Consider the following 15,756-nt stretch of genomic DNA (forward strand, 5'->3'; position numbering starts at 1 on the left):
AAAATGAGTGCTACAGATTAAGAGGAAAACAGAGAACTTGAAATACCTTGAGGGAGTAATGACCATGATGTTGAGAGGACTAGAACCTGAGACCAAGGGAAGTACTTGAATGAACCAAACCAGTTTTCCAAGAAGAGAGGTTTTCTGACGACTCTCAGATAGAAGAGAGTAAAAGAGAACATAGACTTCTTTCTATGTTTCCTCAAAGGGTAGACCCAGTGAATGGAAATTCTGAGGAGCCAAATTTTTGCTCAACAGAAGGAAAACAATTCCTTACGAGAGCAGGCCAAGGTAGAACTGGCTGCCTCAGAAGAGAGTGTGTTCTTACAGATGGAAATATCTCAAAAAGGCCAGGGATATCCCTGTAGAAATGCTATAAAAGTTATGTAAGAACTATATAGAGTAGATGTCCGCAAACTTTTCTGTAAAGGGCCAAATCGTAAATATTTTAGAGTTGTGGGCCGTCCTGTCTTTTTTGCAGCTACTCGCCTCTGCCACTCTCACGTAAAGCAGCCCTAGTCATTACATAACAGAATGAGCATGTCTGTGTTTTAATAAAAGTTGTGTTTATTTACAAAACACAAGTAATGGACCAGATTTGGCTGATGGGTCATACCTTGCCAATCCCTGCTTTAGAGGATTGGTTAAATGACTCTGTGCTATTAGAAATATATTGAAGAACAAGCTATAAGGGACTGTTTAGAGAAACAGACAAGTGGGAGTGGTAAAACTGTTGCAAGAAAAATAATGGAGGTAGATAGCGCAATGGGTTCATAGAAAAATATTCTTGGGATTAGGTTAGAATGTAGATGCAGAGGAAAGTCCAATAGGGGCAGAGGTCTTTCCCTGCAAAGCCGGTCATCTAACCCATGTGTTTAGGGCACTGTCTCATCTCATCCTGAATCATGAATGGCTGTCTCATGCACATGACCCAAAAACACATATTTGTGGTTTTCTAACAGTGTCAGAAATTGAGATTACTAAATATGTCCAGGTCCAGCTGAGCTTAGAAAGAAATTTACAAAACACTGTGGCCGTGGGGGGTTTCCGCAGGGGAGGCTGCCTGCCCAGCCATGTGGGATTCCTTCTCTTCCTGGTCCACATGCAGCACACCTCACATAGTTATCGGGAAAGACTCAAGCAGGTGATCTCTGAGATTGTCAACTAAGGCTGGGAATTGTGTTCTTTGAAGGACCTCGGTGGGCCACCTCCAATATATCTATTTATCCCTTTGATTTTCAGAAAAAGCTCTTCAGAGTTTATTGGAATCTCTGACTTGTCCACCCTACACACCAACCCAACACCTGGAAAGGGAACAGGCCCTGGCAAAGGAGTTTGCCGAAATTTTACATTTTACCCTTCGATTCGATGAGCTGAAGGTTAGGCCAAATGTGCTGTGAAAATTTAACAAACTTGTACGGAGTACCTACTGTTTACAGCTGCTCTGTTAGTGCTGTGGGGGTGGGTGGGTAGAGAAATGAGTAAGATGTAATTCCTTCCCTAGAGAGACATATAATGTGGTGAGAATTTGCATTCCATGTGGTAAAAGTAATTTAAGATGATGATTTGTATATGGAAATTTTAAATCTGCCAAATGAAATCAGAGAAAACCTTTTTAAGTATCTGTTCCACACTGAGACCAAATATACTTTCCCTGAAATCTGGCCCACAGGGCATATTTTAAAATAATGAAGTTGTGGGTCCTTATTTTTAACCAGAAGTTGCTTTGACTCTTATGTAACAAAGAGAAGTCCTGGAGTATTTATAAAATCTAGTGTCTGGGCTCCTAATGCATATCCCCCATCTGATACTGAGAGATGACCTTTGCTCTTGTCCTCTGAATTTCAGATGAGGAACCCAGCTATTCAGAATGACTTCAGCTACTACAGAAGAACAATCAGTCGCAACCGCATCAACAACATGCATGTGAGTCCCTGGGTCACCTTGACCTTTGCACCCTTCTCCATGGCTCTTTTGATTTCTGCATCAGGCAGAGCACAGAGAGAAGACAATGTCCTTGTCTGTAATTCAGTTCCAGAGAAAAGTATTTGGAGCATTTGGACTTTCTCTTTATAAATCCATCTTCCCTTCTTATTTTCATCAGCTAGACATTGAGAATGAAGTCAATAACGAGATGGCCAATCGAATGTCCCTCTTCTATGCAGAAGCCACACCAATGCTGAAAACACTTAGCAATGCCACAATGCACTTTGTCTCTGAAGTAAGTGAAGTTGGGCAACGAGGTGCTTTTTGTCTTAATTCCACACAAGAGCTGCAAGCAGGGCTAATGTGCATTTGTGTCTCCCATTTAGAACAAAACTCTGCCAATAGAGAACACCACAGACTGCCTCAGCACAATGACAAGTGTCTGTAAAGTCATGCTGGAAACTCCGTAAGTTAAATCAGAGATGTATTCATGGTTGAGACTTCACCCAGCCAGTGTCTGTTAAGATGATGATGTTAATGATATGTAACATTTGGGTCAACACCCTAAAGTTTTCATGTTTATTATCTGCTTTAATTTCATTAAGAACTCTGAGTGGTAGGTGTCACTATCACTATTGCATAGCTGAAGAAGCTGAGGCCCAAAGTGGTTGACTGACTTCTCAACAACTGCATAGCTTGTCAGGTGGCAGAACCAAGGCTCAGATCAAAGATGCTGTAGAAGATGTGTAAGAACCAAATGGAGGGTGTGTTAAATGATGGGACATCATGATAAATATATTGTAGAGAAGATATAAAACCAAGAGTTGACATGATAAGACTGTTTCAAGAGTGAAAATGGAGGTCTCTCTCTTTCTCTCTCTCTTTTTGTACCTAAACTAGTTACTACTTGTTAGATTTAAAAATGATTGAGAATATTGAGGATGAAGCAGCATGGTAATCTGTACTCAAAATTCTGAGTTCCACTTATGGCTGTAGCCCCTACCATGCCTGTAAATAACTGGCCTGACTTCCTGAGCCTCGGTTTCCTCATCTAACGAAGTTCCCATCAGGCCATCTACTTTGCAGAGTCTTTAGGAAGACCAAAGGCATCAAGAGTACCTTATAAAATCTGATAGCCTGTTCAAATGTAAGATGGCGTTAATTTCAAATATTTCACTTGTACCAAAGTTAAGATTTATTCCAAGGCAGAAATAGTAATCATCTTCATTGCAGAGCCAATTCATAATGAAATAGATGCTAAGAAAGCCTCTAGAAAAAAAGCCTCTAGAATTGGCCTGAATTATCTGAATCATCAGTGACCCTGTCAAGGTAAGTGAATAAAATTCAAACTCTACAAATACTCTTGGATGCTCAATGAATGATACATAGTTTTTTTAGGTATTTTTGCCAATCCAATACAATCTGCAGCCTGTGTTTTAACAAAGGAAGTTACTCCGACTGGAGACATGATAGCTGCTCCGTAGAAATGAGCCTGATTCTTTTTCTCTGTAATGAAGCCATTACTCTCTATAATCTTGGACAGCCAGAGGGACCTGCTATAAAATATTCAAGATTGATAGGTAGAGGAGTGAGGTACATGATGAGCTAGCCCGCTGAAGGGCAGATGAGAAGGGAATTTACTGCCCTTTAATTTACCTTATTTTCACACTGAATTTCTGGTTGAATAGATTCAAGGAGAATTATCATTGTGGATTTCCTCAGGAGCATATTAACTGGTTGTTGCAGGTCTGGGATTGTTCCCAAGAGAGGATTGGAGGCATCTAAAGTATCCAGTTGTGGGGCCAAAGAACGCACATGTCTGACAAGGAAGTGATACCACTGCTGTTTCTTCTCTTGCAGGGAGTACAGAAGTAGGTTTACGAGTGAAGAGACCCTGATGTTCTGCATGAGGGTGATGGTGGGAGTCATCATCCTCTATGACCATGTCCACCCTGTGGGAGCTTTCTGCAAGACATCCAAGATCGATGTAAGAATAGTTGTGAAATGTGCTTTCCAAATAAGGGCCCATTAATGTTGCCAGACCTTGTTTTTCTTCCTCAGGCACCTCAAGACCACTCCACTGAGAGTGATCTTTCTAAGATGCACAGCCCATCCTGGCAGCTGTCCTCACAGCAAGATGTCCAGGCTTTTTCATGTGCTTAGGACAAAACACTCAACCTCAGAAGCATAGCAGCAATGTTACAATGCTGATCCCCTCAGTCTCTAATGGAGCTGAGCAAAAGAGCAGTCACTTAGTTGTATGCAGTCCCTTCATTTACCCAGTGTGCTGTACAAATAGATGGTTTCTATTCTATGTGTGTCCTATTGTGAAGAGTTGGGAGATACTGCATTACAAGACACTATGGTCAAATCCCAATTACCCTTTCACTTCCTCTCCCACCACTACCTGTTGCTCCACTCAAGTCCCATGCCTTTCCTCATCATTTGGATATACGTGATATGTGTCAGTCCTTTCTCCTGCCCAGAGAGCCCTTCCTCTTCCTCTGTGATGGGCGGGTTCCTTTCAGACATGCTTCAAATGTCACCTCATCTAAGAACACATTTTCTGCATGGGACGAGCCTTCTTGCTTCTCTGGTCCCCAGAGCACTCACCGTTCTGTATTTTCTGACTCCCTCACAGACAATTTCTTGACAAGGACAGAGACCATAATCTATATACCTCATATCTGCTCTATTGCCTCACACAGTACCTGGCACATAGTGGGTGGAACTCAACAGACACGCTGTAGGTGTTTTGATGGATGAATGAATGAATAAAGATAATTGAAAACACATGATTTTGGTGCACAGTTGCTTTGCTGTTGATTGTGGCATAAAGCACACCTCCTCTTCATCCAGCACTTGCCTGCAGCACCAACCCAACAGTGTATCACATGTACTCATTTAAAGCCTTTAAAGTGCAGAATAGCTCCTCTTGGTAGTAACTTACTTACTCCAGTATAGCTGAGTCTGGGTGACACACTGTGTTCACTCATCTGCAGAGAACAGTGTCCTGATGCTCTGGCCCTATGCAAGAGAAAGTCTACATGCCCAGGAGGGCCATAGATCTGAAGAATGCACGATAATGTATCAATAAAAAATGTAACTTAGATTACTTGTTTTTTAAGGTTCTGGGTTCGTAGTATAGTTAGTCATGTTTCTTCATAGACTCTTTATTACTTTTAATGTAATTATTTCTATGTACCAAGAAAATAAATATTTATGTAAAAAAAATTTTGCCATTTAGGAAATCAAGACATAGTAAATTAAATATATCTGTAATAACCTCACCATAAGCAGAGGATCACCGTTCATACAGCAGCATGCATGTGTACCTTTTAGTATAGATGCTTGTGTCGACATGTGTGTGGATGTCCTTAACAAATTAGGACCCTGCTTTACGTGCTATTTTGAAACATATTTTATTTACATAAAAGTATATTATGGGCATTTTTATACCAATAAGTGTTTTTACTGTATCCTTTGTGAGGCTTTAACATTTTCATACTATAGATTGAGTATAAATAACTCTATAAATATTATTTGACTATGGATTGAGTTCATTACCTGAGACTCATAAGATATTCTCATTACCATAGCCATTTGTTAACTTGTCACAGAGTCAACAATTAAAAATACACTGGGTAAAATTATGCCTTGTAGCCCTAATCTTTAAAAAGCTTGACTTTATATGTTATTTACTGGGTCTTTCAGTCGAGGCTGTAAACAGTATATCATGTTAAGTCTTCACGCATAGTCTTGATGAAGTTTGCTTTTGTCCATGGAGGTCTTACTATGTAAGGTTTGTTCATATGGATGTTTGCATGTACCTCTAAGAAAGTTTCAGGCTTAACAAGCACGGCAAACCATTTGAGATGGGCCATTTTTTTCATGACATATAGAGTCTCCATTCAGATACTAGTCTGTTTCTAAGCCAGCAGTTATAGTCACTGGGCTTATAAATCATTAGGGCATCAGCATCAACTGTGAAAACCCCAGGATCTCTTTGCGAGGGCCTAAGAGAGGCAGGCACTGTGTGTGTACTTACAAAGGGCATGCTTTGGAGTGCAAAATAGGCATGCAGTGAGCTCTGGAAACCTAGGGGAGGGAGAAACTCGTTTTGCTGAAGAGCAGAGACAGAGGGTGATGTTTGAGGTGGACCTTGAAGAAGATGTAGGATTTTCCCAAAAGGACAGAGGGAAAGCAGAGTCCTCCAGGCAGGGTGAATCATCAAAGTGGCCACCAAGGCGGCACAAGCCATTTAGAGAAGAAATGCTAATTGTGGACGCCAGGAAAGGAGGGTTGGGAGAGGTGGTGTTTTCAATTGATTTCCTTGGAATCTTTTGAAATGACCCAATAAGTAATCACCTCTTAACCCCTGTTCCCATCTCAGATTTTATCCAGAATTCCAGACCCCATTTCCCATGGACACCTGAAATATGGCCATCCCCGAAACAGAGATTCCCCTCCCCCCACAAACCTGTTCCTTCTCCTGGGTTCCTGTCTCAGGTATTTCATCAGCCTCCAACCAGTGTCTAAGCCAGAGGCTAGAATTGTCCCTGAGAACGAGGAATGGCTTCTTCACCCCATATCTCATCAGTCACCAAATCCTATGGAGTTGACCTCAGATTAGTCCCTGTCTCTCCCTGCTCCTCCATGCCCGCTGCTGCTCCTACGCTTCACACCCTCAGGGGCTCTCACTGCCCCTTCTTTCTCTGTTATTGCTTCCTTCTGGTCCGTTTCCATATTAACCGCATCACTAGATTATTTAACACCTATCAAGGATGTTTTCCACAGGTAAAGGCCCCCAGCTCCTGAACATGCTGTCAAATTCACACTGCATCTGGCCCCAACTGTATCCTTGACAGCATCTCGTTATTCATACCTACAGCTTAAATCACCCTAAGTGGAACTCCAGATTCCCAAACAGCATTCCCTGCTGTTCCACCCATTCCACATCTGCATTCTCACTGCTTCTTAGGCCTAGTTCGTAAGAACACTTCCACACTATGATAATCAACTATGGGAGAGGGACAGAATCTCTGCATCCCTGGGCCTGATGCCATCCCAGGCCTGGGGTGGCATACACCTGGCATGCTTGTAGCCTCTCCTAATCTGGTACGCATGACAGACACCTCTCGTTTGCCACGACATTCTTTTTTGATGAACCTGTAGTGATCCTCACATGATTCCTAACCCTGTGTTCTGGCAGCCTCCATCAGTCTATCAGGGTCTATCAGGCCTGTAAGATAAAACTTTTGACATGCAAGAAGCACAATGACAGAAAATGTTTCTAAGGGCTGTTACAAAAGGGGCCCTAAGTATAACCAAATCCAATATATAACAGCGTATGAATAGCTTTGCAGAAAGATTCTTGCTTTGCCAAAAAACACTCCAGGATATGCATAATGTAATGTGATCTATATAAATTCAGTTTCCATGCACTTCCCAAATTATGGGTCAACTATATTATATGGACACAAAAAGCTAAGACACTTGCCTAGGTTTGTGAAGATACTAAAGAAACAAGCATGAAGGAAACTCAGGCATTTCGCCTCTGTGAAGTTCACATTCTGAACAGTGGCCCTTCATCAGTCCTCTCAAAGATGGCTGAGACATAGACTTGGACCTCCAGGAGCTCCTGGTCTAGTGAAGGAAAGAAGTTAATATGGGCACTAAATTCTCCAAGTTTCTCTGATAAATGACAGAGTCATATTGGGAGCACAGAAAGGTGTTGGTTGCTTCTATCTAATGAAGGTAGTGAGGTCAGAATAGGATTCTAGGAGGTAATGATCTTCAGCTGGGTCTAAAATAAGTGTTAAGGGTTTGCCAGTCAAACAGGTGAAGGACAGAAAACATTCAGGGCAGAAGAATGGCATAAAATTATTCATATTTTATTCAGTAAATCTCAACTGAGCACTGAGTGGACGGAAGGCCCTGCATTTGGCTCCATAGTACAAGGCAAGATCAAAGTCTCAAGTCTTTGTCCCTAAAGCCAGGCAAGTGAAATGTACAATTGCAATATAGTATGAAAATTGATAATGATTGAAGTCATACAGAATCCTCTAGAAGCCCAGAGGAACAGCTCACCAGCCTGAGGGGGTAGGAAAGCCTGTTGGCCATTTCTGCATTGGATTTCTATGGGAAGAAATAATGTGACATCATGGGCACAGGTTATTATGGTAGATGTTGGCATAGACAGTATTACTAAGATATTAACAAACATTGTGCTTTCTCCTCCTAGATGAAAGGCTGCATAAAAGTTTTGAAGGAGCAGGCCCCAGACAGTGTGGAGGGGCTGCTAAATGCCCTCAGGTGAGCTTCAACCCTGTGTCAGGCTCACAGGGAACAGCCAGCCTTTCAGGGCTATTGCAAATTTAAATACTGTTGTGGATAGCACCAGACTTAACCCTTGCATATTTTAACATATTGAATCTTCCTAACAATCTTTTGAGGTCAGCACCATTTTTATCATTCCCCTTTTTAAAGATGGGAAAAAAATGAGATTTAAGGAAGTCAAATAACTTGCCAGAAGTCACACAGTAAATGGCCAAGCTAGGACCTGAACCCAGGTGTGGGTGACCTGACAGGTCATGGACCTGATTCTCAGCCACACTGCTTTGGGGCTTAAAGAGACTCCTCAGAGAGTCTGACACCTTTAAAGGTCTGAAAGAAACATTTACTATGTCTTCTCTCTGAGGGCTGCTTTCTGTGAAGTTTCATCTACATAACAAGACCACTTTTGCTATCCAGACACCCTCTTCTTCCCTTCCTATAACCTGTCTTGCCATCAAAACCTGTTTTACCATGATCCAAGCCCCCATTCTTTCTGTAACCTCAAGATGGTGTATAAACTCTGAACCCCATTGGGAGTTTGGGATAATCACTCTGTGTTTCTCCTCCATGTGCACGTTAATAAATTTGTATGCCTTTTCTTCGATTAAAAAAAAAAAAAAAAAGAGACTCCTCAGAACAAGGGCTTCCAGGCTCTCACTTTCCACTTTACCAGTGGTTCCCAAACCTGGCTGCACTTGAGGATTATGTGGGTACCTTTTGAAAACACTCCATGTGATTCTGACTGCATGTGACTCAGACCAAATTAATTGGAATCTCTGGGCTAGGGTCTCAGGTATCCATTTTGTGTTTCTTTGTTTATTCTAAAGCTCCCCAGGTGGTTCACATGTGCAGCTACCAGAATTGAGAACCCACTGTCTAGATGCCTAAATATTTGGCCAGCTGTGGCATGTTTCAGCTTCTCACTGCTAACAAGCGATGCCTAGGCAGCTGCTTTCTTCCCAGGGATGCATGTGCTTAATCCGTTTCAGAGAGGGGATGCTTTTTTTACCTCTGACACATCTACAGGAATTGGTTGAATCACACTGCTATGTAAATCATTCTGATACTAGATTGCAGTCTAGAAGGTTTATGGTCCCTGTTGTCTTATTCATCTTTGATTCCCCTGAGTTCCACTCAGTGTTGTACATGCAGTAAGTGTTCAATAAGTCTAGGTGGGATGGATCAATAATGCTCTACCTATGTACAACACTCATGTTTTATACTCCACTTCTAATCATATTGTCTCATTTAATCATCACAAGTCAGAGAGGTAAGGGTGATCTGTTACCCCCACTTAATAAATGAAGAAACTGAGACACACACAAAAGGAACAAAATAGACCCTGAGGTTGATGCTGTTTTGCTGTGTTGCTAAGTCATCATCCTTTAGAAGAGACTTAGTATTAATATAAGAGCCTTCCAGAGTCTGTGGGAAAAACTAAGGTTTTCTCCTGGTGTCCATTTCACACCCAGGATGACTTTCTATACACATGAATAAAGCTTTAACTTCTGAGTGTGTTGAGCTTTCCAGCTTCATTCAATCAAGCAAAACCCTGTGCTAGGCCCTGAGTCCCATCTGATTTGTTAGAATTTGTGCCTCCTGGAGGCACTATGATGATGTCAGAGGAGCACAGGCTTTCCAGATAGCAAAATATAGGTTTGAATCAGAAATCACAAATCTCAATTCAGTAACCTTGTGATCTGGAATAGATCATTTAACCTCTCTGAATCTTAGTTTTCTTTTCTATAAAATGAAGGCAATAACCTCACCTTTAAAAAGTTATTGTAACACGAAACTTAACATGGAGCGCCCACGACCTGGCCAAAGTTTTATTACATGTTAATTCTCTTTTCCTTCTTTTGCATAAATGATGTCTACACCCGGCTATTGGGAGGCTGCAGATTGCACCATTTTTGTGGGTTTGCTTACCAGCATTTGTGCCCCCTTGTGGTGGCAATGAGGTTAATTAAGCATTGCCGGGAAAGTAGAGAACCATAAACATTCCAGTTCTGGGCAATGTTGCTATGCAAATCTCTATTCTGAAATTTGTGAGTCAGCAGGGGCAGCCTCAATGGTCAGGATTCCGCACTCAATCCTGTGAAATCCACCTCCCTAGAAAATGAGACTGCTCATATCTCCTCTGTGTAATTATTTGATTATGTAAAATATCTACTTGGTTTAATAACCATAATACAAAATTCCTTTGGAAGGAAGAATCAAATATTAAATCTGTCTGAGATGACTGTGAGCATCAAAGTGTGGATTTTCGTCTAAAGAAATAAGCCCAAATATCAATTGTGTTTCCCAAGGTAAAGATGGGCTGAAGCTTACACAGAGCACTGTTTGCCACTAACCTCTACCTTTCTGTCTCCATCCAGGTTCACTACAAAGCACTTGAACGATGAATCAACTTCGAAACAGATTCGAGCAATGCTTCAGTAGAGCTCTGCTCAAAGAAGAGGATCTATGTGCTGACCTCAGAAGATGTATATGTTTACATAATTTAATACAGATTGATGTTAATACTTGTGTATTTACATAACCGTTTCCTTCTTGTCACTGAAATATATGGACCTTAATTTGTATCCTGACTGACTCAACCCAGCAGAGCATAAATTGACTTGAGAGCCTTACCTTTGATGTCTGTATGAAACCCCCTTCTCCAAAGGCAAAATGCGGAGACTTTGATCTTTGCTACTGGAGTCCTTTAACAACACCTGTAACGATACAAAATTCCTAATTGTTTGTGGTAGTATTTTAATTCTAGATGTGTTATCTCTCTGGGAAGTATAGTTTATAGAAACACAAAATATTTGATTTCCTGTGTTGGCTCAGCTACAAGAAACACAACTGTTATCTTGACAGAGGAAGAGAGGAATCCAAGAAAAATGCATGTGGAGAATTAAACCCAAGTGTTTTGAATTCAGCACACCCCCTCTCTGTCCTCAGACTGCAGTCCACACGTGCAACTTTTCTGTTTGCACGTGTTTTATTAATCAACATATTCCTTTTCTGTTTGGATTTATATCCCTCTAATGTTCTCCTTTAATTTCACATGAAAAAAATATCTCCTGTATTTTATTCAGTTAGTGGGAGAGCAGCAGAAATAGATAGATGTGCTGTTGCCACCGGACTGATGAAGGTGGCTGTCTTGGAACTGGGAGACAGGTCCTCAGAGGTGCATTCAGGCAACAGGACAGCCATCTCTCTGCTTCAACCCTCTGCCTACAGGGATTAGGGAAGTGGAGCTCTGGCTTTGAAGTTATTTGTGAGTTTAGTAACCTTCCAGTTACCTGCAGAGTTCTGGGTGCACAGCCACCCCTCATAAGAGCCCTGTTCTCTGAAGACCATTCATATGAGAACAAAGGTCTAGGATACTGCATTAGTTACCAGAAAACTAGGGGAATTTAGAGGGGAAAAAAATCCATGTTTTCTGTTTCCCAGGTTTTTAAAAAGTAGCTCTTCCCCAACCCCGTTGCTAGCTTGTTGCAATATAAAAGCCCTGGTGCACCTGAATTTACTCTTGGCCTTACTAATGATTCATAGTGTGATCTTGGGAAACGTGTTTAAGCTTTCTGAGTCTTAACCTCCTTGTCTCTAAAATGGGCAATTAAAACAATCTTCAAGAGCCCTGTAAGGTTAATGCCGATAAAACAACTGACTCTGCCCTTCTTCCTTAGTAGGTAGTATCCAGCAAGCATTTGCCCCACCTTGTCTTGTTGATGAACAATATTATGAAGCCTGCAGTCATTCTCTCTGTACATCAGAGCTTAGTTCGAATGGAATCATGAAAATCTCTGATTCTGACCTCCTAAGGAAAAATGAAACCCAGAGGATGTGGTCATGCAGGATGGCTCCCATGTGGGCCTAGAAGCCAGGATGCTTCACTCTTGACTCCATGCTCTTCCTTTTATACCATGTGGCTGTGAATACATACTATGGGATGGGATTCCACCCTTCTAAGTAAATCCTCAATCTGGTCTATATTGTTACTTGCCTGTTTCCACTAGAAGGAGTCACCCAGGCATTTAGTGAATGATAATCCTGGAAGTTGAGTCTGAGCACATCAGAGTTTGGCATTATTTGCAACATCCCAGGAATGAGCTATAAGACTCCATTGCTTTCTGGACTTTAATGACCAGCTGATCTTCCCTTGGATCCTCCAAGAAAGGGGAAAAAATACTTGTCTTATGTTGTTTTAGCAAGGGAGTTCAGCCAAGTGGCAGGAAAGATTCCTTGGTCTGCATCTAAACATCAGTCAAGAGAGAAGGAAAAGGCTCTTTTCCTTGGAGATTTTCAAGTTGAAGAAGTACAGCTGCTTGGATGGAGGTTCTCTCATCAGAATAGAAATATGCTAGATGGTCTTCAAGACCTTTTTGAACCTATGGATTCTAAACCTTAGAGGAAGCCAGAATATGTGATCATACCAGGTGAGGAAAGTTAGGAGATATTCATCTTAAGAGATATTCTATTTGGCAGTCACATGTTACACTTGAGCAACGATTGTCTAGACTAGAAATACAGAACCACACAATGTTTATCATCATTGGGTCAATTTCTTCCCCTCTATCAAGTGAGGAGATTAAGGCTTAAAGAAAGGAAAGTACTTGCCAGCCACCACAGGGCTCATGAGGGGCTTGAACCCATGTCGTGTGTCTCTACCACAGCTGACTCTCAGCTGGCTAATGGAGAAAATGTGAGGAATTACCTGTCAAATTAGATTGAGCTCAGAATAAATAGATGAGCACATTTATAACTCTAAATTAGACTTTCTATCAAATGGGACCAAACATATGGAAGGGGCTGCTGTCCTGCCTCAATTTAGCCACGCCACCTTGTCTCAAAGCCAAGACTCAGCAGCACATGGATTCTCGGAAGTCCGGGGTCTGAATTGTTGTCTCTGATTACTGGAAGGACAGGTTAACTGAATGTCTGTGATCACTAACAGGTGATGGGCTTTGTGCCCACTCTGGAGACATTGTGGGAGACAAATTCTTTTAACAGCCTGTCCTCCCGGCATCAGGAGTCATTGAACAATCATGGATTGTTGTGTTTGGGTTTTTTTTTTTTTGCTTTGTTTTTGGTTTTGTGTGTGTGTGTGTGCTGCATGCACATGCGTCCAAGACTTATGGGTGGTTTAGGGGAAAGTGCTAGCAACAGTGTCAATGTCATTGTTAACTATATTTCATATTTGAAGTCTCATTGTTTTCAAATAAACAGTGTTTTCCATGACTGAGATATTTATTTTTGGGAAAGCAACAAGGTAAAAATTATGTTTCTCAGATGCACTGCTACTTTGGCGTTATTACTGTGTTCTCAGAAACTCTTTGTGCACCACTAGGAATTAGTAGCAGAAAAAAAAACAACAATAACAAAAAAAAAAAAACTGGAAATGGTTGTCTTCACATTAGGGGTGGAGTATTAACCAGAAAGAAAGTTTGGATATTACCTTTTAACTACTAGTTAACGTCATGCTTGATCAACATTTGCTCCTAGTTATCGCCATTAAATTAAGACCTTAATGGTAAACTGAGGTTACTGATGCATCATCACGTTTAAGTAATTTCATGTTTTCCCCAAAGAAAAATTAAGCCTCCCAATCTTAGGATCCAATTGTGCAGTAGAATTCAGAGACTTCTCATTCAATCTTGTATCCTTTGCAGCTACAAATATTTTTTAAATGTTAGTAATAAACTTTGGAATTTTGTCTTAAATAGTTCAAAACCTCGGAACCCAGTTTTCTCACTACATCTATAAAGGCCATTATAGACCCAAAGCTGTTTTGAAGTTTTCATATGTTGTTTGCTGAAGTCATTGTAATTTTTTTTGCCTGCTTTGCCTTTTTTTGTACAGGAGTTTTGAGTGTGAAATGAAAATTAAAGTTTGGTACATATATTTAAAAATGCACCTTTATTTTATATGATGCTTAGGGTTGAGTGGGTGATAAGCACATGATTAGTCTACATAGATATTTGCTAGACACATACTCTGAGAAAAATCACACCAGCAGCCCTTCACCTCTCTATACCTGAATTTCTTAAAAAAAAAAATCATACACAAAATGTGCTACTCTTGGAACCAGCTGTCTTTTGTTCATTTTTCAAGAGAACCCTGAATAACAGCCAAAAGCAGGAAATTTTAAAAAAAAAGGCAGAAAATGAACAGAGACATGATTGATATCTAGAGATGCCTGAGCCCTACTTGTCGAGAGATGCTAAGAAACACTAATAAGTGATCTTTTATTCTTTCTTTTAAGTGCAGTACTACTTTATGGGTTTGGCAAGATCAGCAAATAACCTGTTTTATGTTAAGTATATTTTTCAGACAATGTAAGCCGTGAAATAATTCTTTTAACTATTCAACTTTGAGGTTTTCCTAGAACATTGCTTTTAATCCCTGCACTTCTGAAGCTGATCACCTGAGACCTAATTGTGTGTACTATCAGTGACTCAGAATTCCCAAGAGAGACCTTCCAGGATGCCCTGTGCAAAAGACAAAAGCACAATTATTAGGATTATTTGTGACACAAAGGGAAAGAAATAGAAATAGGATTTTTTCTGTAAATTGACAAATGGGCAAATTTAAAGAGATAAAATCTAGAAGGAGAGAGAAGGAAAGGGGGCCTTGAAGAGTGTGCATGTGTGTGCCCCTAATTAAATGAGTGTTGAGAGTCAAAGACATGAAAAAATAAGGAGGGGAGAATATGCGTAACTGTCAAGAGAAATACAGATAGTGAGGAATTGATGGATGTGCAATTCTGAATAGTCTTTATACCAGCCAGAAAGTTGACTGTTATTCGGGGTTCTCTTGAAAGGATGGGGATGAGGAGCTCAGCTGACCACATTCATGAAACCTGGTGAATATTTGCAGTCTTTCTTCATACCTGATTTCACCTTTTGGCTTATCAATGTGTAGATAGAATTTCTAGGTGTTTTCTGCTTGAAAAGTCTACATTATATTTGGCCATCACAACTTAAGTGACTGATTAAATAATACTGAATTGTATTGATCAGTTTATTTAAGCTATTCATATTCATTAAATACAATAATCCATCCAATACCTAAATCCTAGTGCAGACTGGCCTAATACCATGCTGACCTCACTTTCATAGTGCCTCTTACATCATAAATAAAGTTCTAGGCCATTCTGTCTGCTTCTGCTCAGAAGTCAAACTCTAAAGAAGAGAGATTTCCTGCGCTGGTCCCATCAGGTTCCTGAGGCTGTGTCTTTGATGCTCTAGTGCTTTCCTTGCCTATTTCTCTTACATAAAAGTCTGAAAATTCTGGAACTGTTGGAAATGGATGTTTTGAAAATATGTTCTGCAAAATACCTCCATCAGATTGCCATTTGAAATTGTGCTATGTAGAATTTTAGGTAAATCTCAGAATTTAATTTTAAAAGAGTGTCTTTGGAGACACTCTTTTTGAAAATTGACTTAAGAAAATCTTTTCTTGGCAGGGCGTGGTGGCTCATGCCTGTAATCCCAGCACTTT

General features: G+C 40.6%; 1 protein-coding gene across 4 annotated transcripts in view; it reads left to right on the top strand.

Moving 5' to 3' along the window:
- The window catches only part of CYRIA (CYFIP related Rac1 interactor A), a 109,545-nt gene extending 95,380 nt beyond the window's left edge, over positions 1–14,165 (top strand). For 2 of the 4 annotated variants that reach the window (XM_054545579.2, XM_024241895.3), the window contains 7 exons: positions 1,243–1,379; positions 1,849–1,926; positions 2,105–2,221; positions 2,313–2,392; positions 3,787–3,913; positions 8,171–8,241; positions 10,641–14,165. In XM_054545579.2, the coding sequence (XP_054401554.1) occupies positions 1,243–1,379; positions 1,849–1,926; positions 2,105–2,221; positions 2,313–2,392; positions 3,787–3,913; positions 8,171–8,241; positions 10,641–10,704 (674 nt within the window). In that variant the 3' untranslated portion in view covers positions 10,705–14,165. 4 annotated transcript variants of the gene reach the window in all.
- The last annotated feature ends 1,591 nt before the right edge of the window (positions 14,166–15,756 follow it).

Source organism: Pongo abelii, chromosome 12 (assembly GCF_028885655.2).
Source record: "Pongo abelii isolate AG06213 chromosome 12, NHGRI_mPonAbe1-v2.0_pri, whole genome shotgun sequence".
Classification (NCBI taxonomy): domain Eukaryota; kingdom Metazoa; phylum Chordata; class Mammalia; order Primates; family Hominidae; genus Pongo; species Pongo abelii.